We start from the raw sequence: 26,825 nt of genomic DNA on the forward strand, positions 1-26,825 counted from the left end.
TCTCTTGTCCAAACTGCTAAAACACAAAAACTTACTCAGGGTCCTAAAAAGTCAAAGTTTAACAGTAATATATATTTAAATATATGTAAAGAAAAGTTTGGGTTCATTTTATTTTGCTGCTTCAGAACAGTAAGGCATCTTCATGCTAAAAATCTCTGTAGTATTACAAAATTACAATTCAGGAAAGTACTATGTTTGACCCTTAAGTATTGCTAGAGATTAATATTTATTGTTAAGATCTTATTTTATTTTCAGAAGAAAGCTGTTCTTCATATATTTTAAGCTATGCAGCTGAGCATCCCAATTTGCTTAAGCACTACCACACACAAAACCATGAATTTGAACCACCACATGAATTCAAGAAAATTTAGACTGATGTACTTTCCCCTCATTAACAAGAAACCACTTTCTCAAGAACTTTACATGAAAAAATGCTGAGTCTGTGCACTTCACACAATACAGACATCAGTCATTTAGTGGGTTTACTGTTGTGTTGTGCAACTTAAGAGGCTGAAGCAAGTCACCTTCATTCCTCCGCTCACTCTCTTCTGTGTAGATATTATGGTGTGCAATGTAGGATATAACAGAATCTGGTATGAGATATTTTACACTTAATCCTCTGCACAAGGCATAGCGTATCTGTGTTGCACTAATTTCATTCTGAACCCATTCTTTCACCAGAAAGATATTGTGCTGAAATTTAGTTAAAAGGTCTGATTCCTTGATATACTGAGCAGGATCAGAGCCAGCACGGCTAATACAGACCAAACCAAACTTTTCCACTATTTCTTTGATGTGTCCTTCTTTCCAGAGATTGGGTGTCTTAAATGTCTGTAGAAAATCAGCCCCACAGAGCAGCTTTAATTCTGGCAGAACTGGAAAGACAAAAGGAAATGAGAGATTTCTATACTTGGTCAATTTTCTAGGAAGTTTACGCTTAGAATTGGTTTTAACTCATCACTTCTTTTTTCTTTTTTTTTTTTCTTTTTCTTTTTTTAAATCATTTACCTTTACTCCATTTTTCTTTCAAAAAGTTGTAAGAAAAATTCAGCTTGGATTTTATATGTCTGGTCACCATTAATCCATCACCTACTTCATCATCACTCACAGCATATCAAATATTATCTGTACAATGTTAAAGGAGAATTATTCCTCTGCTCAAGCAAGCCACAAAGGGGAAGAAGCAAATAAAGAAGATAATTATTTTAGCACAAAGACTAGACTTGCTTGAACCTGGCTACATCACCCCAGTCTGCCCTGCTCTCTTTGCTCAGGTACTGTGGGAACAACCCCAGCTAGCGAGGCCCTTGCCTGCTGCTGTGTTACTGCATATGGCCCCGTCCCTTAGGGAGCAGCTGCCCTACTGCACCCTGGCACACAGACACAATGTTTGCATACTGTCACATTAGCCAGAGAACAACCTAGAATTTCACCTGAGTTTGTACACCTGTACCATTTAAAACATGACGGACTATATCTAATCGAACTACCCTTACTGGTACAATATGCTAGTTAGCTGACCTACTAAGTTTTATTTTATTTTTAGAGAAATTTGAACCAGCAGAATATTATACATATAATATTTTGTGTGACGTGGTCATGGCATTTTTGTTCTAGTACAAAGAGATCTAAAGCCAAGTTTGCTGTGCCTCAAATAATGACAAAGAATGATACTTCACTACTACAATTTTTTTGTTGTCTCTCCATTTCTTATTTGCTGCCCACTGCCTAAGCCCCAGGACAGAACTCTTTCTTTCCTCAAAGCCTATTCTACAGCACTCATTGTTATACCATCTGAGCATTTTACAAACATTGACTAGGTATTTTCACAGCCTTGCATTCATGTGAAATGAAGGGGAAGGATGGAGGGATTGTCTCCATTTTACATTTATTTGTGGTTGTAAATGATTAGCACATCTGCAAGTGCAGATGTGCTCCTCTGACGAGGAGTTAGAGTGTGCCTGCAGGGCTGTGATCTTATTGGCATCACGGAGAGGTGGTGGAATGGCTCCTATGACTGGAGTGTTGGAATGGAAGGATACAGGCTCTTCAGGAAGGACAGGCATGGGAAACGAGGAGGGAGTGTCACCCTCTATGTCAATGACGAGCTGGAGTGCATGGAGCTCCACATGGGGACGGATGAGGAGCTGACTGAGAGCTTATGGGTCAGGATTAAAGGGAGGGCAAGTACAGGCAACACTATAGTGGGGGTCTGCCACAGGCCACTTGACCAGGAAGACTGAGCAGATGAGGCCTTCTATAGACAGATAGAAATAGCCTCAGGTTCACAAGCCCTGGTCCTCATGGAGGACTTTAACCACCCTAGTATCTGTTGGAGGAACAACACAGCAGGGCATAAGCAATCCAGGAGGTTCCTGGAATGTGTTCATGATAACTTCCTTCTCCAAGTGACAGAGGAGCCAACGAGGAGAGGTGCCATGCTGGGCCTTGTTCTCATCAACAAGGAAGGGCTGGTTGGGAATGTGAAGCTCAAGGGCAGCCTTGACTGCAGTGACCATGAAATGGTGGAGTTCAAGATCCTCAGGGCAGTGAGCAGGGTGCACAGCAAGCTCACTGCCCTGGACTTCAGGAGAGCAGACTTTGGCCTCTTCAGGGATCTGCTTGGTAGAGTACCATGGGATAAAGCCCTGGAGGGAAGAGGGGTCAAGACAGCTGGTTAGTATTCAAGGATCACCTCCTCCATGCTCAGGAGCGATGCATCCCAACAGAGCAAGTCAGGCAAAAACACCAGGAAGCCTGAATGGATGAACAAGGAGCTCCTGGATAAACTCAAAGACAAAAAGGAAGCCTACAGAGGGTGGAAGCAAGGGCAGGTAGAGAAGGAAGCTGAAGGAAGGTAGATATTAGGAAGAAATTCTTTACTGTGAGGGTGGTGAGGCATTGGAACAGAGAATCCTGTTTCTTGCCTGTCCTCCTTCTCACCCAGTTTTTGCTATGCCTTTTGGTTTTGACTTTAGAGGAAACCTGTGATGATGACTGATGAATTTTAAACTGAGAAACTTTATTGGAAAAGAAAGACTAGTTTTAATATTTGTTTTATTGACTTTTTTACATAAAATGGTATAAAGTTTGAAATAAGTACAGAAAATAATGGCCAAAAAGAATTTTTTGTAATGGAAAATTAAAATAGTCTTTACTACTTTCACACTAATTTTTGTCAGTGTGGCAATGTGGAATAATCTGACTTGTCACTTGCCAACAATCATTAACCCCATCAGACACAAGATTCCACTGCAGTCCAAATGCCTTGAGACTTTTTTCCTCTACCATCTATACAGATATAACAACTCATCCTTTGGAAACTTTTGTATAACCATGAACAACTAAAATGTATTATTCATGTCCAAGAAATGCTGCAATACTACAGGAAAAATGTAATGTATCAAAAATCCAGCAGTATCTTAGCAAGTCATAGGGCTAGGGAATATGATAAAATTGGAAACCCAAAACTGACAGTGTTTCCAGAACCTGCTGTACTTTAATGTCAACAGCAGTAAACAGCAATGCATCAGCATCAGTGGTGTAGTATCCATATATTTCATCCATTGTCTAACACTAGAATTACAATTCTAAGTAATCTCTATCATTTTTGATACTTTTCATTCATATATTCTATGCTTTGCAAAACCAGTAGGGCCACAACATACATCTCTGACACAGCTAAAGAGATGCTTATAAAACCAAGAATTAATACAACTCCAAAATAAGTCTCCTGTCTATGTGGAGTTACTACAAAATAACTGCGCCAGCAGTCATGCTGGCATTTGGCATGGCTTGTTTTTGGCAGGCAGCTCCAGTCCTCAAAATTTACCAGCTACTATGTTCAACTTTTTCATCAATTAGTTGTCTGGTAAAGCTGTATTGTTTTTAATGCTAAACAAAGAGTCATGTTTACAGTTATGAACCAACCTGAGTGCTGGTAAGAAAAGGAATCCTCTGTAGATCTTTCTATGGGCTGTTTGTTTTTCATGAATTCCTTCTTGGACTGGAGCAATCGGAGTGATTCATTGTAATGGTGCCTGCATTTAAAATAAAGGCTTCTGTGTGAGGTAATCCTCTCAGAGATGCACAAAGCGATTACCTGGCACTTTCAAATTCAAGAACACAGTCTGCTTTTATGCGTTTTGGATTTGAATACTATTTGTTAAGAATTTAGCATATTCATTCTACCATGAGATTAGTATCACTGCAGTTAACATTTTGCTGAATTCACAAGCAACCTCTGCAACGGCATTCTGTTTTTCAATTCCTTTTTGAAATTCTACGATTATGGCAATTTTGGTAGTAACATTACATTTAAAACATTGTGCAGGTTTTTGCTTGAAGCGGGATTAAATCACACTTCAATCACTACATTTAATTTCTTCATTAAATACAACCCCTCATGATGATGTTTCTACAATGTGTACTCCAAAGTTTTCAGGAGGAGACATTCTCTCTCATCCTCTTCTCCACAAAAACACGTTCCCTGAGTTTTCACCTTGTGGTTTTCCCTTTCATTTTAATTAAAAGAATCAGAATCCTGAGAAATTCAAAATATACAATTCTTATAAGATTTTTAACATATGCTATTCTTCTAATTTTACTGAGTTCAGATCCAGGAAGGCAGGCAAGGATCCTTTTGTCAGTTTTTCCAGGTTTCTATTACTTTATTCTTTTGCTGCTCCTGATCACTGGTGCCCCACTGCAATACTGGTACTATTACCTCATGGTAGTGGCCTCTTCTTTGATCATGAGGGCATGTGCCAATCTCAGATCCAAACACCTAAACTCCCTTCCTTCCAAATCAGCATGGCCTTGCCTGTTTCGAACAGTCCCTGACTTGCACGATCCCGAGCCATATGTAGGCATGGCTCATATTGGCATGAGCTAAAACCGTTTCAGGAAACAAGGTCATGGTTAAACAGGACAGGTAGACAACAGACTCAAACCAGTGTCCTGTCTCTGTCTAGTAATATACAAAGTGACCATCAGGTCTCATATAACTGTATCAAAGCAAAGATTATGACTTAAAAGGTACAGTCTGAATTCAGTATGTGTACAAAGCCATAGGTAACCCTTTGAATGTCTGGCCTAAGGAATGAATTTATAGTTTTGTGATTTAAATGTACACTCTTCAAATCATGCAAGTACTTTTAGCCACAGGAATAAGTTGCGCAAGTGTCATAACATACACCTAGACAGGCTGCAGAACTCTCTCCAGTAATTTTTGATGCTCAGCCATTGGCTAAAGAAACTGCACAGGCAAGAGGTGAGAGACATATGGTAGTAGAGAGTAGGTAGCAGTAGCTTGCCCCGTGCCTTCCTACATTTCTGTTTTTAATCCTGCCTTGTTGTAAACAGGCTGATGCTATGTATAGTCAAGTACACTAACTTTGTATCATGGACTGACATTCTTGGGCCATGATTCAAAAGTAAGAACTCTTGGCAAAGAGCTTGCTGCAAGACTAATGTTACAAGTACTGCAAAATCTTAACTGCTGAAAGGTCTGTTCAGCAGGTGTTTCAAGTGCTGGGGCAGGGAGGCTTGTGTTATTTTAAAGACACGCTAAAAAGGACAAAGCAATTTGTCAGTTTATCAAGCATTTTCTGAGCTGTGCATGAAGCTTTGAAAAACTATGTAATTAAATCACAAGCACAATTCAACAAAAGTTGGGTAAGACAGATCTTTGCCAATTCTAAATTAATTCATAGTATATCTGCACCACAATCAAATCTACATTACAAGTGGAATAAATGTAGCTCTTTGGTTACTGACAATACTGTTTTCTTGTCTAGGAAGAATATTGAGGAACAGCCGCTAAGTGGGAAATAGCTCTATCGTGTTCCCTCCTCCTCTCTAAAAAAAGCCTTGGGATAGTCTCCAAAACTTCCATACTCACTTAATGTAACAGGCAACTAATAGCACCATCACAAGTGGGATATGAGCTTTGCTGCTTAAAATTCTTTTATGTCATAACTATTATGGGAGCCTCTGCAAAATCCATAGATTTTGATGAAATGTGAAAATTTCATCGCACTCAGGTAAAGCAAGTATTGTAGGAAAAAGCCATTCCTGGACACAACGTTCTACTGCAGTTAAGTGTACAATTCAAAATGCTGATAAGAAGAGACATTTAGGTACAATAATGTTTTTTGCCTTTGCCTTCCAATAGCAAAATCTCTTTCTATTAGTACAAAGTTTCCTACCTGAGGGAGCTTATAGTGAAGGCAGCAATTGGTTCTTGGTTCTTTGACCAGGGAGGAATCTATAGATTAACCTTCAACACTTATGAAGAAGCAGAACTCCACAATAAACTATTGCCTATTTATCCTTGGTAAGGATCTAGCCCTAAAACCACCTCTTTTTTTAATATTCACGTGTGACCGTTAAAATACAATAAAAAGCCAAAATACCTACATGTGCTATTTCATCAGAATGCTGCTTCCCCATTCAAGGGACAGGGTTCAGCATTAGATTATGGCACTGGTTCAGCTAATATAGGTCATCATTTGGGGAAAAATGCTTTACACTCATTTCTCTCCTTAACAGGCATACATTTTAACATTCTGTGAATTTATTTATAAAACTACAGGTTCACTTTCTAGGCAGACAGGAAGTCTGGCTGTTCATACCACATTGATACTACTTTCCCCAAGTAGAAAATTATACATACAGGTTTAATTTACTGTACCTAAAGGACTCTGAAGTGGATTTACAATTTACAAACCCAATTTTGCAAGTAGTACTCACTGCAGCTGGAGCTGTGCAAGATCAAAGCCTTTCTAAGTAGGAGCACCTGATCTCTAATATTTGTGGCTGCTTCTCTGGAGGAAAATAGCTTTACAAAACTGAAGTTTAGGAGAAAAATCCCATACCCAACCAATACTGCAGGACAGACTTTTTGGTGATTTCTCACACTGGAATATGCAATTGTGATTAGAGAAAAGAACAGAGAAGTTTTCTGCAAAGACAGGGTAGCATTGCCTAGTCTTCCTCCCGTCCTGATCCTATTTTGCTGGCTGGAGGGAAGGGGCAAAAAAGCAACTGCATGTCTATGTTCACTCAGTGAAGCAAATAAAAGCAGAACTAAAAGCCTTTGTAAGTTGTTTTGTAAGTATGTAGGTTATTCTCATGTATGTTTTTGTAAAGTAACTGGTATGTTTTATAATTGCTTTCACACACAGCCATAAGAGATTTCTGGGCAGTTGTTGGAAGGTACATTTTAGAGCCTTAAGCTATACAAACAACTGTTTCCATTTAGAAAGTAACCTAGAAAATGTGGATAGAAATGAAGAATCATTGATAGTTCTTACAGTGCACTTGCCTTCTTGAAAGGCATCCATGAAGTCTTTCACTTTAACATTATCTGTGGACTTCTGTAGCATCTACATTTCCAAAAAGTGGCTGGCACAAGAAGTTTATGCTTTCATACCTTGCCCCACAATGCATTTATTACCAAGACTAACTGTATGGGAAAAAGGCATGTTTCAAGGCCCTTACATCAAGTTAACAGGTTTTGGACAAATTGTTTAATTTTTACTTCCAACTCAAAACCACAGCAAAACTCAGTGATTTTGAAGAAAACATCAGCAGTTATGGGCTTGGGTTTAACTTGCCGTTAGAGTTAATAAGAAAACTTTTCGAGGACATGTGAACAGATAAAACTGCAGGCATAATAATGCCAACATAGCTAATGTGGAATAGGGATGCTCTTAAAGAACAGGTTTGTTCGTAAACTCTCTTACTTTCTGATTAAGATCTCTGTATTACCTGCTTTGAGACTTAAGAACAAGAGAAACAACATGAAAGCCAAGAACGTTTCTCCAGAACTCTTTCAGTGACTAGAATTTTGCAAGACTCTCTCTTGGCAGAGACTTTCCATGTGCATCTAACTACTTAAATGGCACAAGTGCAGTACTGTGGAGTGCTGCATAGGTCTGGGGAAAGCCTATCTGCTTTCATAGAAGCACAGAATCTTTAAGGTTGAAAAAAGACCTCTAGGATCATCAGGTCCAACCATCAACCCAACACCACCATGTCTACTAGACCATGTCCCGAAGTGCCATGTCTACAAACTTTTTGAACACACTTTGCACTAGGAAAGGACAGACTCCAGATGGGGAATACTGACTACGCAGCCTGTCTGAAGGAAAGCAATGTGAGTTTTCATTGCATACAGATACAGTACTTTATCTCATAGCAGATGATGCCATAAACAGACACGATCTGCTTTGCTTTGGTGTTTTACAGGAGCGAGTTCTGTGCGTTGACTTGGTAGCCTGGCAATCAGTAATTTCATAGAGAAAGGAAAAAAAAATTAATTACCGTAACACTTTTACTGTCTCTGTCCACGTCTCCTGCTCAGTCTCCCAGGGATCAACTCGAATCCAGTCAGATGTCTCCAGTGCTAGTTTAGCCATTGCTATCCGGTGCCTTGCTGAAACCAAGCCTTTCTTTCCGTAGTCATCGTTAACAGGAGACATTATGCCTTCAATCACCTGATATCTTCCTTTTAAAAAAAAAAAAGAAAAAAAAAGAAAAAAAGAAAAAATTAAAAAAGAAAAAAGTCATCTTCACAGAATCTTGAAATTTTACAGTGGATGGGACTTTGGGAGCTCATCTAGTCCAACCTCTTTAAAGCATGGTTAACTTCAGCTGTGAGAGCCTATGAACAACTTGATCTAGGTATTATTTTTAATACATTAACAGCAATTTAAATAATGAAATAGCAGCCGCCTTGTTCCTCTGTGAAGTGCTCACAATTACTATCAATATCTTTACTCTATTAGATGATTCAAAAAGGAATGGATGAACACACAATTTTCAAGTGAGTAGAGATGTTTATAATTTATGATGCAAACTATCAAAATTGCTAAATATAATTAAGTTTTACATTCCAAAAAATACAGCCTTTATACAGCCAGAGCAATAGATGACTTAACTGACCACTGCTTTGTTCTTAAGCATCTGATGCTTGTTATTTATCAAAATCATTGTGCCTTTTCATTGTGTTAAAGCAAGAATTACAGCATACTACTGCAACTGTGATTAATGTGATTCAGACAAATTAGAAGATTCAAGAACAAAGATGGGGCTAATGGAGTCTAAAATGAGACTTGCAGCACTGTGGTTCAAACAGCAGCTTAACAGCCATTAAAGACCCTTTCTATCTGGCTGATCATGTTAATAAAAGTTGAAAATATGCCCATATTTTTCTACTCCTGTAATATAATGTAATCATTAACACAACAATCTCTTTTTTGTTAGACTGCAGTTCTGGTCTCAAATCAGGAAACAAAAATGAAGCTCTGATTTTAATAAATGAACAGGGAAATAAAGCACTGATATGAGCCGTGTCCCTCAAGAAATGGAGAGGAGAGAAAGGGTGTTTCAAATAAACAGAAATGAAATAAAATGATTTCTAATATAACACATGCATTTTCAATAACTATGGTAAATATGATACTGAAGGGGGAAAAAAAATCCTCTTCCTTTTTTCTAATTCAATTGTTTCAACAAAGAAACCTAAACGCAGCAAGTTCCTGCTATTGGATTGTAATGAAAATGATACCCCTGGACTCATAATTTCTGATACTGGCACATGACAATTTAATATTATACAATGACAATTCAGTAACTTCACATTTATTTTGATGTAATAGGGTAAAATTTTCAAAAGAACTTAAGTGAGTTGGGTTTAAAAAATACCATTAAGGTTCAGTGAGATTTACAGGCCTGTCTCCTGTTAAAATGTCAGTCTAAACTATCCTCTGTTTTAAAACATTCTCTTTATAGGCAAAAAGGTCAACAGAGCAAGATAAAACTTTCCAGAAACATGCAGATATGTGTATACTATTAAATCCAACTCTTGATCTGAAATTGGAAATAATTTCACTTGATTTATCAACAACAAGTATTTTCTGGTACTTTGATAATATACAATGCTATAACAAATTCTCATTTAAAGGGAAAGAAATTACAGTTTGAATTCATTAATATGTTACCCTCATTAAACAGTTTTTCTTACACAAAAATTTTATTTTCCACATTTCAGTTCCTTTCTTTTCAGTTTCTACAGATAAGAATTGTTCCCTTATATTTTAAACAAATATATTAACTGTAAAAATTAAAACTGCGTGAGATGTTAGCCAAGAATGATTGCAACTCTGCCATATCCTAGTGACTTGTAAAAATTTCAGTCTCTAGTCTGGCCTAGAATTGCACAAATTGGACGAGATATGAGCTTCTGATGCCATATCAGCTTGTTCCAAAGCACAAATGAAACCAAGCGGAAGAGAAAAATCAAGGGTGCCAATACTTAACGTACCAAAAGTCAAATACAATAACTGTTTGAGATGATTCACAACGACTGAGTAACCCAGCACTATGCAAACATGATGCATGAGAGCCTTCCACCTAAAACTACAAGCTTTAGCACTCAAAAATAAAATCGTACGTGTACTTTGGCAGGGCTTTTAAAGATTATTTTTTTGTAGTAGTAAGTCTGGGATTTACTATTAGAAACTATACCAAAAAGTAAATAAGAAAAGTAAATAACCACTATAGAAAACCAAATAAAAGTATTATTTCCATACATTTAACTCTTGCCCACTACTCATCTTCTTCTCAGGTGTCATAGGACATATTTCAAAATATAAAATGATGTAAAACTTGCTATCAGAAGTGAACAATGTTGGAAAATAGTTACAATACAATCTTCTGTTCTAACAATCTAAGACACAACAAGAGCTTACATTAATGTAAGTTTTCATTTCTTCACTGAAACAACTGCTGCCACATTTGCTTTTACAAATAGGGTTAGTTAATTGGTTTATTTAATTTCTTTTATCAGCCTTCTATGTGTGACTACACATATATTAAAATGACATGACAAAATTCTGTACTGAAGTAATAGTAATGGTTTCCCTTGAAACCACAAGAATTCAACAGTCATCCTCCCAGAACTCTCAGCCTAGTAATGCTAGGAAAACAAATACAAGGATTTTTCATTGCCCATTTAAAACAAAATGTTAATTTTATTTATAGGTTATCATTAACTGAGGTGGAGGGAGGGATATCTAACATCTTTGTTCAGATACTACATAGGAGGGAAAAGAAACAAGTAATCCCAAATATTTCAGTTGTTCGAAATGATTTACAGACTAAATATCAAAAGGATACCATCCTACGCTTACCTTCCCGTGACATGTATGTAGAGATTGCCAAGCATGAAAAAGAAAAAGAAAATAGGCAAGACTTTTTAACTTCATGTTCAGTCATTTTCTGTGAGGAGTATTCAACAGAAGGAAAGTCAAAAGGGTAAACAATTCAGCAATCATTGCATTGAAAGTCAACATAAACAACAAATATATGAGAGCAGTAGTGGGTAATCTTTTAGGATAGCTCTCCATAGGATGGATGACTTTACCTTCACCACTTCAGAGTGCTTGAAAGATGCATTCACTGAGTGCAAAAATTGTAGTGACAGATGCCATACGAGTACCTACACAAACATAAATCATATCCAACTGGTTGAGTGAACTACAGGGCTTGAAGATACAGATTTACCTCTGTAGTCAGACAGCCACTCAAATACATTGCAACTTCAAGAACCCTCCTCCAACGGCTGAGTAACTGAGCATGCACAATGATCAGTCTTCAAACAAATGCTGAATGATCTCCACACATCTCATCTTTAATGAACATTTTGTATCAAGACCTCAAAATACACCTTCACTTCCACATCCTAAGCCACACATGCATCCCTCTTCATGTGTCTGTCAAGGGTAGAGCCTAATAATCAAGTACTGCTCTATTTAAGCAAACACTGCTGTAAATCTTGTAATTAAAAAAAACAACAAAGATTTGTTTCCTTTTCATTTTTTAAGTTCAGTTAATTTTAACTACTATTTATTGTATATGTAGTGAGTAAATACTGCTGATCTGATCCTATTCCAATCATGTATCCGTACTGCTATGCACACTATCAAAACAGTAGGATTAAACCATTTTTTGGTGGTGTTTTCAAATTCCAGTTATCAGAATTGTTGCAGGAAAATAAACTGAAGTCTGCATTTATGCTGACTTACTACTGATACAATCTGTTCCTATCCCTTCCTTGAAAATATCAGTCCATTTTAATCAGATGCAGCCCTCGCACAACATAAACTTCCAGATTCCCAAGGATGGTTAGTGACTGACTACTCCTTGGACTTCTCAGCTCTGCTGCCCAGCGCTGCATCTGACACAACCCATTGACTGTGTCACGTTTTTCCCACTTTTCCGTAAGCTAGTAACTCATTTTTCTTCACCTCTCCCTTGCATCTGTCTTGTCATAGATAGAAACATCTTGTCTTTCTTACCCCCCTCCTTTACCCTCTATCCCTTCTGGTCTTATCTGGAAACTTGGTGATGTAAGTATCCTTCACTGGCAATACTTGGGAAACAAAGTTTCAAACATCATACATAGAGTGATTCTAGTACTATTTCTTTGGACTTTATGGTCAACTGAGAAATACAGTCAAAGAGGAAAAAAAGCATCTGACATTAGGTATTAACAGACTGGAAAGGCATTTGCCACAGTCAGTTTCAAGAAACAATTTTAAAACAAGGGGTTGAATCTGAGAAAATTCTAGCTGCGTGTGAGGATGTCTGTTGTGGTTGAACCCCAGCTGGCAACCGTGCACCATGCAACCGCTCACTCACTCGGGATGGGGAGAGAATCAGAAGAGTTAAATTGAGAAAACTCCTGCGTTGAGATAAAGACAGTTCAATAGGTAAAGCAAAAGCTGTGCACGCAAGCAAAGCAAAGCAAGGAATTCATTCCCCACTTCCCATGGACAGGCAGGTGTTCAGCCACCTCCAGGAAAGCAGGGCTCCATCACATGTAACCGTTACTTGGGAAGACAAACACCATCATGCCAAACATCCCCTCCCCTTCCTTCTTCTTCCCCCAGCTTTATATACCGAGCATGACATCATATGGTATGGGATATCCCTTTGGTCAGTTGGGGTCAGCTGTCCCGGCTGTGTCCCCTCCCAACTCCTTGTGCACCCCCAGTCTGCTCGCTGGTGCGTGGTGTGAGAGGCAGAAAAGGCCTTGGCTCTGTGTAAGCACGGCTCAGCAGGAACGAAAACATCCCTGTGTTATCAACACTGTTTCCAGCACAAATCCAAAACACAGCCCTGTACTAGCTACTGTGAAGGAAATTAACTCTATCCCAGCCAAAACCAGCACAATGTATAAAAAGTCAAATTCACATGAGTAGAGACAAAATCCAGATAAAGAAAATCATTAGAATTATTCAGTCACACGTAGCTACGTCTGTTATATTTAAAAGGCGGCATGACAAGAATTGTCGACCAGTATTAACAGAAAAAGGATGAATTACTTGACATGTGGCAATAAAACTACCAATACAGCTTAAAGTATTGGAAACTCAATAAAATTCCCTACTTAAAGTAAGGACGTATGAAAAATAAGATTAGACAGCATTTGAAATGGAAGTGATGTGCAAAAAGCTGGCAGACAGAATTACTGGAGATGTCAGTCAGGACGCACATCGGGGATAGCCATGTCATTCATAATAGTAAAACTTGACTGTGAAGTCAACTCCAGCCAAGCTACTGCACAACTCATTTCTGCCCAGTTTATGATTGAGCAGAAATACCGAAGGATCACCAGAAGTAAGTCATTCTCACAGTATAGGAAATATCGCCCCTCGTGCTATTTAATTCTTCATTCACGCTAGTTACTTTTTCAGGCATTCAGTCTGTACATTAGCTCGGAAGTGCATTATTCTCACTGAGAAGGGAATCAGTATGAATATGGCAGACCACTAACTCACTTCAAACAAGCTTTAGTCATGTATAACCATTGTCCTCCAGCCCACTATCAGCTCCCAGTCTGCAACTAGTACTTCTTCTCAGTAAATAAGCTCCAATTTCTCCTCTCCTTCCCTGGGTAACCACAGAAGTGGAAACAGGACTAAAAACATGAGAGAATGACCAATTAATTTCCTGAGTGGGAATGGTTCTGCCATAAAACAGACATCCAGAATTGATCATTTTTATAGCATGTTGCCAACCCCTTCTGTTTGAGAAACTGTTTTCACGGTAGCAAGAAAGGCCATATACCAGATTTGTGTATCCATACATATAAACACATATATCTACATTTACAGTTACTTCAAATAAAGCTAACTCTACTTAGGACGAGTAAAGCTTCCACAAGCTAATTGAGGATTCTTGCTTTGCAGACATCCTGGGTTAAGCGTTCACAAAGTGCAATGACAACACTGCAGGCAACCCAGACTCAAATGAAGTCCCTTTCTTTAATGCGTGAAGTACCTACACTAGTAAGACTCCACACATTAAACTAGTAAGTCAAAAGGCGAGTCACATCCTAACCAGAACTAAGCACTGATGTTAAAGTGCTTAAAAAATGCACAACTTTCATTTCAGCCTTTCAAAATTTCATTTTTAATGATTTTCACTTGACTTAAGTAAACTGCTCTGAGTAAGGGGTGGAGTCTTCTTGTTACACAGACCCTGGAGCAGACCAGACAATGAGTTGTGATTCAGACAAAATCATAATTCATTTCCCAGTTCACTCTTTCTTTCAAGGTAAAGAAATAAGTTACTGGACTATAACATATGACTTCAACAGAATTACCAATTGGTCTCACATTACCTTTCTATCCTTGCACACCTGGGCAGCAGAAGCAGTTATAAAATTACAGTAAGAAAAGCCAATTCAAACCCTTTTTTAACCCTTTATTTGTCATCTTGCAGGAGGAACAATGTAATTTTACAGTCACAGGACAACAGAGACTTGTAGAGGCAGCCCTCAGAGCTGGTTGTGTAATTCTTCCTCATGAATGTCAAAGTATTCTCACAGTATACGGCAAGTATGTAGTTGCTGCTATTACTGCACAACGGTATCAGTGGTTACCAGACTCTCTCCCTCCCTCCCTACAATCTGACAGCTAAATTCCTTTTACTATTATTTTCTGTTCAGGTTCCTACTGAACCACCTCCCTAGGAACTTCTCTATCAGGTTCCAATAAGCTATGATTCCCTTCCAACCTCTTCCAGAAACATATGTGTGTATTTTAGCTGCCATATGGAAAAAAAATAAAAGCCTCAGCAACGAAGTAGCTGATCAAGCTTAGAGTTCAATGCTTCTCAGTAGCTTTTCTGATTCTTGCTTAAGTTCCCGATGTTACCTTTCTTTCTCCTTTGTTGCCAAAACTTTCTAGCCTGCTGACATCTAGCTTTTCTCAACTCCTTTATGAGGAAATGATTTTCCTAGGGGAGCTAACTTGTACCTCTTAGTGAAGATGGATAATGAATAATTAACGTTTCATCTTTTCTGCAGTTTCACCTGGCTGTCAAAACTGCTAACTGTAACACTTCTTCATATTAAAACACAATGCATCATAAAAGCATGAAATCTGAACAGAAATGTTTCTTCTCAGTTTCAAAATTGTTAAGCATTCTCCTTCACAAGGCTTAGCCTGTTCCATGAATATGGTCCTAAAACTGCTGATAAAACTTTCACTTTATTTGCATTATGATACTTGTTTATGTGCTGAGCCAAAGGAAGAGGTAATGCTAGACTTTCTATATTGAATATGCCATGAAAGCCTCATACTGAATGATCAATAAAGAATATTAAAATTAAGCCAGCTGTAAACTGACAGCTTATCTATAGAGAGCATTAAAAATCTTTCTTCATTTTCACAGTAAACCACCACATGTGCGTGATCCTAACAACACCTTACTGACCTGTTTGGTGCAGGTGATCTCTAGCCAGCTCAAATAAACGCATATGCATGTTTGTGATGGGATTAAAGGAGCCACAAGCTAGAAGAATGACAGGTATCCTGCTCTTCATTCTGACATCAAACCATTAAAACTCCACCCTAAAGAAAAAAAAAGTTATTAAAATAAAAGACAAGCTTGACAAAGAGCAGTCTGCCCATTGTTCCTCTAAGTAAAAGGAGCACTGTTTTCAGAACTGTCTATTCCTGGAACACTACTAAAGTATCACAAGATCAATCCTCTGTATCATCACAGCATACAGGAAGTACTAGCTCAGAAATGCATATGTTCTTTGATATTAATTAGGAGATTTTTTTTATTTTTATTTAACATGTTTTTTTATTTTTATTTAACCTGCTTCTGTCAGAAAACAAGGTTTTGTTCTGTCTTTCTGCCAACCCCCTATTAATAATTTTGGAATCCACAGATCTGCCACAAAAACAGATTATTATTTTTTATTAAATAAACAGGGTGAGTGGGTGGGGAGCAATGCTGTTAGGAGCCCTGCAGGTGCATTTACAAACAATCCTTATATAATTTAGTTAAAATGTCAGTCATCTCAATAAAAACGCAGTGGCTATCAGTTTAAGTTGGTCACTGTGCTTGAAGCTACTTATGTGCATAGCTCTTTTTACAACTGATCCAGAATATATCCAGCATGATAAAAACAGTTGTGTCCCACATACATATCTGTGAATCCAGTATTTAGATAGGGCTCTCTTCTTTTCCTAGGATTTGAAATCTCTACAATGCTCACACCCATATATCATACACACACACCCCGTTCTCTTCCCCTTCCCTGGCCTCCAGCCCACTCCATCAAGCGTAACACTCTTCCTGCAGAAAACACTTGCATCCCAAACTTCAGAAGCTGGTCATGGGTTAACAGACCGAATCCAGTACAGATTCTGTGGTCTGTTTAACCAAATCCTATTCTCCACCTGCAGTGTATCAAAGCACTGCAGCTCAGAGCCTACCTCTCGCTGTTCCAAGTCTTTATACCACCTTATATTTTTTTCCCTTTTCTTACTTAGAAAAATCTAACAATAATGGTTAAATCAATCGAGTTGATCAAATTGATAAATCAAGTTGATGTTTTATAGCTGCCAACTCTATTTACACAGAATTTTCAACTGTGAAGACTAGGACTGTACCATTTAACAGCATTCAGTGAACCTAGCAACAAGTTTTAATATTTTTATTTGTGACATATTGGCAGTTTGCAAACTTTTTATAGAGAAAATTCCTTGAAGCATACATGCTATCTGTACCTTGACAACCTAGTACTTAATATAAAGATTATTTTATACTTTTTTCATTTTATTTTACTCATTTCTTGTATCTCCCATCATACTAAGGGAGATATATTGGGGAGAAAAGATGCTGTAGATGGCTGTAGAGCCATTGAAAGTCTACAATTGTAGCAGCTGCAGCACATTTCACAGCACTCTCTCTTTACTCTGATTTACTTTCCCTGTATAGACACTAACAAACTTATACCTGAAAATTATATGCAAACTTTACAGACTTTACAAACTTTTTTCTTTATTCAGAAAAATCAAACTCAAAGCATTCTTTTGTTCAATAACAGCAATTCTGTAAATGTATCTTCATTGTATGGGGAAGGTCTTTTTGCCCTGAAAGAGGTAGCAAAACATTAGTATCTGTGATTAACTGAAAAAGAAATCATTGCTAGAACATATCAGTGTTCTCCTATAGTCCCAACTTTTTGCTAGATAGATTCTGTTGACACAGATTAGTCAATGCTGAACTCTCAATGATAAATAAATTAATTCCAGACTAAGAATTTCCTAGAAGCAGAAACTTTTTACAGTAATAACTACAATGATGTCACTCAGCATCCAGCCCTGCAAACAGGCTTATACAATCTTATATGAGAACCTAAAATCAACGACACAGTCATATAACTTTACCCAATTGCCAAGCGGTATCGCCTCACTCAAACAACTATGCATTCAAGGGGAAAAACACATACCCATTCTTCACCATTACACATATCAATAGTAGCTCTAGCTCTTACATCTACTAGTTGATGGCTCTGATATCCTCTCTTCTGTTCTGATGAAGTATAGTTTACGTTTCCTTTGCGGTTCTTTTCTTTGCCACCTTAAAAGTTATAAACTGAATGATTTATTTTGGGTTTTTTTAAAAGAAGCTTTTAATTCTATAGACTTCTCTACTTCTCACCTGAAACAGATGTATTGGATGATAGTTTGATTGCAGCTCTTACTCATTTATACCTCGGAGACTCTAGGGAAAGACTTCAACTTGTAGTTCTTAATGGTAACCAGATGGTACTGCTAAAGGAAATTCAAAAACCAAAACAAACCAAACCAACAACAACAAAAAAGACAAAAAGAAAAAGAAAAAAATCAAACCAAGAGTGTACTAATAGTAAACATGTAGCAAACAGGCATTTCAAAAGATGTTTTTATACATATATACACCATGTAAATAAAAATCAAAACAGCAGCATTTTTATTCCTACTATCCCCTATATAGTGTATCCTAAACTTATTCAACATGTACAGTACACCTTTTAAGATTGCAAACAAAACTCTCTGATTCAGCCACTATGTCAGCTGTGATTAATTAAAGGTTTAAAATCATTCAACCACCACCCAAAATAACAGAAAAAAAGAGAGTTAACTGATTTTTCAGCTAAGCTCTCTTGAGAAATCAAACACAGGAGAAAACTTTAAAGACAGAACTTTAAACCGAGGAGAAAGTATCTTGACCTTATGTGCCGCAGTGGCCGTCACACTTCTTGTAAGTGCTACAGCATCCCAGTGTTTCAACAACTACAGACTTCCACAAACATTCAGCTCAACGTCATGTGCATTTTACCTACATGCATGAAGCAGACTGTCCTTAACTAGTTTCACCAACTGAATACAGACAAGTAGGTAACCGTGCTGTTATCCAGCATTTACTGAGTGTGCACATTGTACCAGCGGAATACATTTCTATTTCACGTACTCCATAAAAATAAGCCATTAAGCGAGTCCTGAATACTTCAACAAGTTGCGTCTCTTGCCAAATGGCCTACACACCAAGAAAGCAGTAGTTTCTGCATCAATTTAAATATGCTAATACCAATTTGCACCTATTAGTTGCAGTATGTTTGCAAAAAGTCACTCAAGTATAACATCAATACTGTACTTTGTTAAATAAATAATCTGTGATTAATTTGTTTCCTAGCAATTGTCCCTAGACAATATGTATTCCATTAATGGCACCCCAGAAAACATAGAAGCGTTTCCTCATATTGCTGTTCCCAAGTCTTGCTAAAATAAGTAGTTCTGAAGAAGCTGTGCATGGATAATTCAACTGTTAATCCCGTCTTGTTGCAAGGCTGTAAAAAGAAATTCCAATTAAGTCAAACATGTATCTTGGTCTCCAACAGGAAAGGAGAATTAAAAATGCACAACGCACACAGATTGGGAGGGGAAGAAAGGACAGAGCGTGACATCTAAAAGAGGGCTGCAACCAAGAAAGCAAACTTTCTTTCCGGGACTTCCTTGGTACCCAACTTTTAGGAGTGCTGCAATGCAATGATGTTATCAATCAGCAGAAACAGCAATTATTCACCCCTTCTAGAATTCAGGTCCTTATCTCTGTGCCTCCATTTCCCTAACTGAAAGCAGAACTAAGGTTCAACTATTTCAGAGGCTGGACCTGGCTTCACACATACCTTAACCGAAGTGACGGGATACCTCCTTCATGTCGTCTTCTCCCTAATTCTCCCTATTACATCTGTGACAAACTACTGCTTTTATGTATAAGCTACCTACATGCAAGTGCTCCATAATCATTAAATGATCATCTCAAGAATCCTTTGAGGATGATTAATTCTATAAAGGAATCACTTTTGTACTTAAAATCACTCTTGCATCAAAATATTCCACCTACCCAGGAACTGCAAGGAAGAGAAAAATCTAGATATAAACAGGCAATATTTATTTTGAAGAAATTCTAATACTGGTATCACCCCTATTTTAATAAACATACTATATGCATTACAAGGAACAACGCATTGTCACGCACATGCAATTTTAGGACCTTTTCTATCCTACCCAACAGCACTGTGTACCTTCCCAGTATATTCAGACATTGATTAAGCACAGGCTGCAGAGAAGGAATGCAACCAAAACTTCCAAGAACAGGTGCTTTGTTTCACATCATTTTCTCAGCATTCTCTTACTGAGTTTATAAAGTGGTATTCTTAACAAATCAAATTTGTTACAGGAAAAAACCCAACCTTTTTCTTTTTACAGTCTCTCTCTCTCTCTTGTTAGTACTAATCAGTAATTTTTAGATGTTGGTGCTAAAAGAAACAAACCCCCACAACTCAAACCATTCTATGATTCTATGATTTACTGCAATTGCCAGAAGCAGAAATAGTAAACTGTATGGTAACACTTTAAATTGATTAGGTATTCACTACCTGGCAAACCAGTTTCAAATCCTCAGTTTCTTGAGAGAAGGGGCAGAAAATAATTGAAAATTTACATTTGTACTGAGGCTCTCCCCCCCGCCCCCCCCGCCAATTACTGTACTATCTTCATATGTGATTAATATTTTAATATTGAAAAATATTTTAATATTTTAAAAATATTTTAATAATTGCAAGACTGCACCTTCTACTTTCAAGTAGTCAAAAAGCATTTGACAGAAATCTTGGGAAAAAGTCGGTTAACATCACTATTATCAAGCAGTATTAGTAAGATTTGTATGTTTATTTTAAGAGTATAATAATTGATTTAATTTTATAAATGTAAATCTGCTTTTAAAAAGAAATGACGATGTTTGATTTTTCGTGAAGTCAGTAAACAGTAAATACATCTCCTGTTAGTTCCGCTTTCCTCCTGCCATGACAGACACTGCCTTTCGTTTGTACTTCTTAATCAGTAAAAGATAACAAATCTTTTGTCATCTTTGCTGTCTGTCTTCAAAATTCATAAATAATGGAAGCCAGAGAAAGCACAGCTCTGACCAGAGACAGTGAAGTCTGGTTGCTTTGGAACTTTATAGGTATTGTTTTTAATGATGAAAGAGATGACTTAACAAGGTTTGAAGGAGACAAGTTACAGTACGTTCCCATTTCATGCAGTAACTGTGTATTATTCCACTCCATTCCCATTTCATGCAATAACCAGCTCCTTCTGGTGAGCGCTTATGAGCCTGTGCGCTCTGCCCTGGGCACAGATACCAACAGCCTTGGCCAAGCAGGTGTCTTCATATAAATGTCAGTTATCTTACACATGAGTGCCTGCAGTTCAGAAAGCTTTCAACAATATGGTACATCACATGGCTATACATCGAAGGGCAGATACCTTCAAATGAGGAGAGAGACCACACTTAAGCTATATTAAAAAAGGGTTTATGATGGAAAAATCATTAAAATGTTCAATAGAAAATTCCTGCAAGTTCTTTTTCTGTTGCCTATATTCCTACAACATGTCAATAATAGATGACGTTACAGATGACCACAGTTAAGTTCTGTTGAAAGTCCGTAATTAAAGCTGTATCTGATTAATTATCAGAAGCACAATGGAGTGCTGAGCAGTGCAGTCTGGTCCATGAGCTGTTAAATTAGTAAACTGGAGGACAAGACACTGATATGTGCACGCTATGAGGCAGACTCACCCTTGAGGTAAAATTTCTGCAAAGAGCAGAAATAAACAGAATCCTAGCACAGGGTAAGTATTATCACTTCCTGTGAATCTTGACTAATGTAGATGAAATTTAGAGTTGAACAAATTCAAAGCTGCCCACATCCATCCTTTTACTGGACCACATCGTTACTGTCTATCAATTCATCTAGCTGCACTGAGCCCAGCTGAGTTACACCAGGTGACAGTAAGGATGTTATGGTTGCAAGACACATTTTCAAAGTCAGCAAATAAAAAGTATATTTTAGTAGCTGACCCAAATCACAGCAAACCACAGTACACAAAGATCCCTTACAAATATGACTGGATATCAGATTTTCTTATGCTGTTAATAATGGGAGTCACTGCCATAACAAAAGTTACTCCAGTCAGTAAGTTCCCAGCATGTGCTGTCACTGAAATCAATCCTCCACAACAGTGACAGATATTTACCTGCATATTCCCACGTTCCACTTTAATAATGAACATAACATAAATATCTAGGTGAGAGAAAAAAATGAAAAATGTATCATCTAGGGTAATATTTTATTTGCTCATCAGAAAGTTACTCACCCCAGCCAAGAATTTCAAAAGGTGCACATAAATATTACACATAAGCCTAATATGACACTCTAATCCTCTAAAATAGCTTTTTTCAGGGTCACATGATGGATCATATTATTGTTAGATTCCAGTGACTCAGGTGCATTTCATTTCTTTGACTTTCATTGGAAAGCCATTAACAAGTATATGATAGGATACATGGTTTTCTATCAGATTCAGCATATCAGAAGTATGAAGTTGGCCCTTCCAATCCCCACACAGACTTCTAGTCAGAAAATGCAAGTGCCATCGCAGTCTCTAAATCAGCTTCAAAGAAACCCCCAAACCTAATCACCTCCAAGCTCGTTGCAGTCGTCACTAGAGCAGCAGCTTATGAAAATGGCCCAGAGCACAACAAATATTGTCTTTAGTAGGGTTCTTTGGCATAAGACAGAAGATCAGCTTAATTTTGGGGTACTCGCCATTTTTAATTCAGCTTTGTTCAGGCAGCAAATTTTCCCAGCAAATGGTAGAGACCAAAAAGCTATCCACGGCCAAGTTACCTCACAGAAAACTGCAATATGTCTGTGGCCCAAATTCCAAGTGCCTGGGTGACTAACAAGGAAAGCAACCTCAGCAGAATTGTCTCTTCCTCTTCTGGGATTAGAATCCTTCAAAACACAGTACAATACTTCATTCTTGCAATTTCTTTATTTCAGGCTATATCAGTGGGGAAATTCCCTTTCATAGAAGAGCCAACAAGACCTCTTCATCAGTTACATCTCTGAAATAAATTTAAACATGATTTATGCTATCGTGTCCTTTAAATGACTTTTTTCTTCCAAATAAAAACTACTTCTCTGTTTGTAATTTCCATTCCCAACTATTTCTGCTCCACTGCTAAAAAGAAACTATGGTTAAAAGGCACTAGACAAAAAAATTCACCATAAAAAGTGCACATGGACAAAGCATGAAAACTTTACATAATAAAATAACCAGAGGACTCATACAGTCTGAAATACAGGCTAAAATTGAATCTCCAGTTAATAGTGAACATGGTATCACCTTAAATGATTTTCAAGAACAAAAAATTTAAGCAGAATAATTCCTTAGCACAACCTTTAAAAAATGGTATTCTCAACACACACAAAACAGTGCCAGTGAATTCCAGTCAACTACAAAATATTTTTTTAAGCCTGTGAGTTGTTGCAGGTTTATAACCAGAATTAGACAGTGGGACAAAAGTGTCCAGTCCCCAGAGTCTAGCCAATAAGATGTCCGCACAGATACTCCCATGATAGTATTGTGTAGGATACAGTTTTCTTAATAGTCTTAGTCTGGACCATCATCCTGCAAAATAATCGTGCTTCCAGGCTGCCTACTGCCTGGATAGCAATATGGAATTCAACAACTCAGCAACACGGAATTCAAAAAACGCCATTCATGTACATCAACAATAAACTCACATATTGTTTACATGCATATATACGTGCATTTACTAAATATTTTTAGGTTGTCAGATTTATCTGTTGTCCTTAAACAGTCAGAATGTAAAGACAAACCACAGCATCATGGTCTTATGTTCTTTCCCTGTATTCTCTGGGAAAATCATGGAATACTCCCCATTTTCTAAAAAAGACATTTCATTCTAACTGCCCATAAAACATCCAGCAATGCTTACACATGGAGCTCTGTAGCAGTTTCATCTGTTATATATAATCACTTGACAAAGCCAATGACACTACACTAACCCAGAACTACACAGAAACTAAGTTAAAAACCAACCAGCTTGGCAAACTATGCACATTCAGTGTTTGCTGGGTAATGCAGGATTTCAGCGTGCATTACACAACAGCAGTTCCTGCACCTTCTTGTAGCACTTCCACAAGGTCAAGAGAATCCAAGCAGCTCCTGGCATCTTCTTGTATCCACTGCAGTATGATCTTTATAGTTACTAATCTGACAATCCCTAGTGTTCTCTCAACATCTAACACTCAACTCCCTTCCTATTCCTTGTGCCCTTATCACACTCATGAATAAGCTTTTTTCTTCTTCTACAGTTGTATAAACTATTCTAAGTAACCAACAGTTATCCTTCTACTTGCATGTATGAGTCAGTCATCCAGAAAGAACAATACATTGATTTCTAGAAAAAGAGAATACATGCAGAACTGCAACCTAGGGTGGCTAATTTTAAGCAAACAAACTGCTGATTTAGTGAAAGCGCTGACTTGTCTGTCAAAACAAACTCTTAGTAAAACTTCAAGAGTTCCTTTTGAAAAGCCATTCAGAGTAATTTTTCTTCTATGAACATCTGCAATTTTCTTACAATTAGTAAAATACATTTAGCAGAACCTAAGGCAAATCTAGTAACAGAAAGAGAACTTGCACACAAATGGTAGATATTTAAGTGGTAGTGGTAAAGAAAGCATCTTCAGTCACTGAAATCTTTTCTTATAAGGCTGCCTTTAAAAAGTAGCAAACTAATGAAACCCCTAAAAGTACTACTGCAGAACACTCAAATGCAAAATAAGCATATATAGCAACCACAGGGTAATGCAGAATTTCCAGACCATCCAGCAGGACCAAAGTTACAACATCAACATCCATAATCCCACTGCTTACTTTTCTGTTTCAAAAAAGGGATAACTATTTCTTATCTACTGCGTTAGGAGCAACTAACTCCTGATGCTGCATAGTTAGGAAAGACAATCCCACTGGTTCTACAGTTATATGGAAGAGGTCTTCTAACAAAGTAAAGAATTAAAAGAAAATTAAAAACTTGACTAAGGAGGCTATCTTTCTATGCTTCAAGGTTTACCTGACCACCTCCAGGAAGCAAGAAGTAATTCTTCTGCAATATATAGAACTGCTCAGTTTATTAAGCGCATGATAGGTTTACTCATTTTCCTCTGAAACTTCATCTATTAGTTACTGCCACAGCCAACAAACCCAACTCAACAGCTGAGGTTAATAATTAATAATATAATATATAATTCTAATATAAAGCTGCTGTTTGAAACAGCCTGCCCTCCTGCACCAATTCAGTAGCATCCCAGTGTCCCTAAGTGTAGCACACTTGACATTGAGAAGGCTATTTGCAATTAAATTTGCTTCATTTTGTACCATCACAGAATTTAAGGAAATGATACAAACATGTATGTTCCCTGCTTATTGTCCAAAATGTTTTGCTTGCCCTTTAAGAATATCTCACCTGTATGGGGATTTCTATCTATCCAAAGAAAAAGAAGTGAGATTCTCAAACAACTGCAGTGAAATTAGGTACCTAATTACCACTGCAATCACATTGCAACTATCATCCTAAATGTTCATAAGTTCTTGTAATAGTTGAAATAAACATCAAAAACTACACAGAGACCATCACATAGGGTATTGCTTTAGCACTACAGAAAACCTGGATGTGTCCATGTCTTGACTAACCATAAGCAGTTCTGGTCTAAGGTCATGAAGAGCAGTTCAAATCGTCAAGTGACTGGAGCTACTACTATTCCAGAGAGGCAAAAAAATGTCTGGGACTGTTTGGTTTGGAGAGGAGGAGCCTGGGGGAGGCTACTGTTAAGATTTACAAAATGATGAAGGCACTAGATTAATTGAATGCAAAACTTCTCCCTGCAATATTGGATCTAGGGGGCAGTCAGTGAAAGCAACAAACATTTTACACCAGGCAAACGAGTACCCTGCAGAGGATACATGCGTGTATGGTGTCCCTAATGAAGCGGCTGTGGCTGGTGACAGGGAACACAAGGGGAAGCAGGTGGCCAGGTTAGTTTCCAGAAATCGCATCTCCTCTCTCCATTGCCTGAGACAGATCGCTGGGCTGTTAGTCTGACAGTACGGCATTTCTTGTGTTTCTGAAGATCTCCATTATACTTTGTAAGCCTAATTTCTTAGTTTCTTATAGAATCACAGAATCATAGAATCTTTAAGGTTGGAAAAGACCGCTAAGATCATCAAGTCCAACTGTTCTTCTTGTTACTGTTAAGAAAAACACACAATGCTTGGGGAACTAAGGGGCTTCTAGAGCGTTTCTGAGTAGTGCATTGCACTGAACCAACAATATGTGGAAAAAATGTAGCTGCGAAGTTGGCTCTTGAGATTCAGGCAGCCCTCCTTCAGGGCACTAGTGCCCTGCTATGGACAGGGCAGACAGCTGGGGTTTAGCAGTTTCACCCAATTTAATCTGCTACGGCAGATGCAGCAGTAGCTGCTTATACATTTCATTAATTAAGACCTTAGAAATCATCACTGCAATGAAATCTGATTTATCTCATTATTTTTAAAGGCAGAATTTCAAACTGCTCAAATTCCCCTTTGACAGAACTGTCTCCTATTGTGTCCTCAGTGCCCCCCTCAGACATCTCTGGGTTCTCTAAGGTCTTCTAGATCATCTGAACGCTAATTAGCTTATCATAGCTACGCTAAGTTCTAAAATTTGCATTTCCAAAATTAAAGGCATGTAGCTAATTTATTGCTAGAATCATGCAATGTAACTAGACTTAAGTAGCTGATAATAATGCCTGAAAAATGAACTACTTGCACATATTGTATGGCTACAAAGCTTAAAGAAAACAAACATCGGGGACCATTTATAAAACCAAACAACAGCTGTTGCACAAGGGGGGAAACAACCTCTTAAACTGAAGTGGAGAAGATGAATAAATTACACAGTGAAAGCCAGAGAGATTTAAAAAAAAAAAAAAAAGTAGCCTCCATATATCCTTGTCGTCTTTAACTGGCACCGGCACTTGAGTAGGTGTT

At 37.7% G+C, this 26,825-nt stretch overlaps 1 protein-coding gene across 3 annotated transcripts; it reads right to left on the bottom strand.

The window, feature by feature from the left end:
* Positions 1 to 82: 82 nt before the first annotated feature.
* NMNAT3 (nicotinamide nucleotide adenylyltransferase 3) lies at positions 83 to 26,825 on the bottom strand. Of its 3 annotated transcripts, none has more exons than XM_075760978.1 (5): positions 18,037 to 18,290; positions 15,793 to 15,929; positions 8,329 to 8,512; positions 3,931 to 4,040; positions 83 to 875 (listed from the first exon to the last, which is right to left on the bottom strand). In XM_075760978.1, exons 2-5 carry the CDS (start codon positions 15,899 to 15,901, stop codon positions 466 to 468), a joined length of 813 nt encoding a protein of 270 aa, XP_075617093.1. In that variant the 5' UTR covers positions 15,902 to 15,929; positions 18,037 to 18,290; the 3' UTR covers positions 83 to 465. The 3 variants fall into 3 exon arrangements, with proteins under 3 accessions (XP_075617093.1, XP_075617094.1, XP_075617095.1); XM_075760980.1 differs by lacking the exon at positions 83 to 875 and adding an exon at positions 1,159 to 2,648; XM_075760979.1 differs by lacking the exons at positions 15,793 to 15,929; positions 18,037 to 18,290 and adding an exon at positions 26,732 to 26,825.

The sequence above is a fragment of the Balearica regulorum genome, chromosome 9 (genome assembly GCF_011004875.1).
Source record: "Balearica regulorum gibbericeps isolate bBalReg1 chromosome 9, bBalReg1.pri, whole genome shotgun sequence".
NCBI lineage: Eukaryota > Metazoa > Chordata > Aves > Gruiformes > Gruidae > Balearica > Balearica regulorum.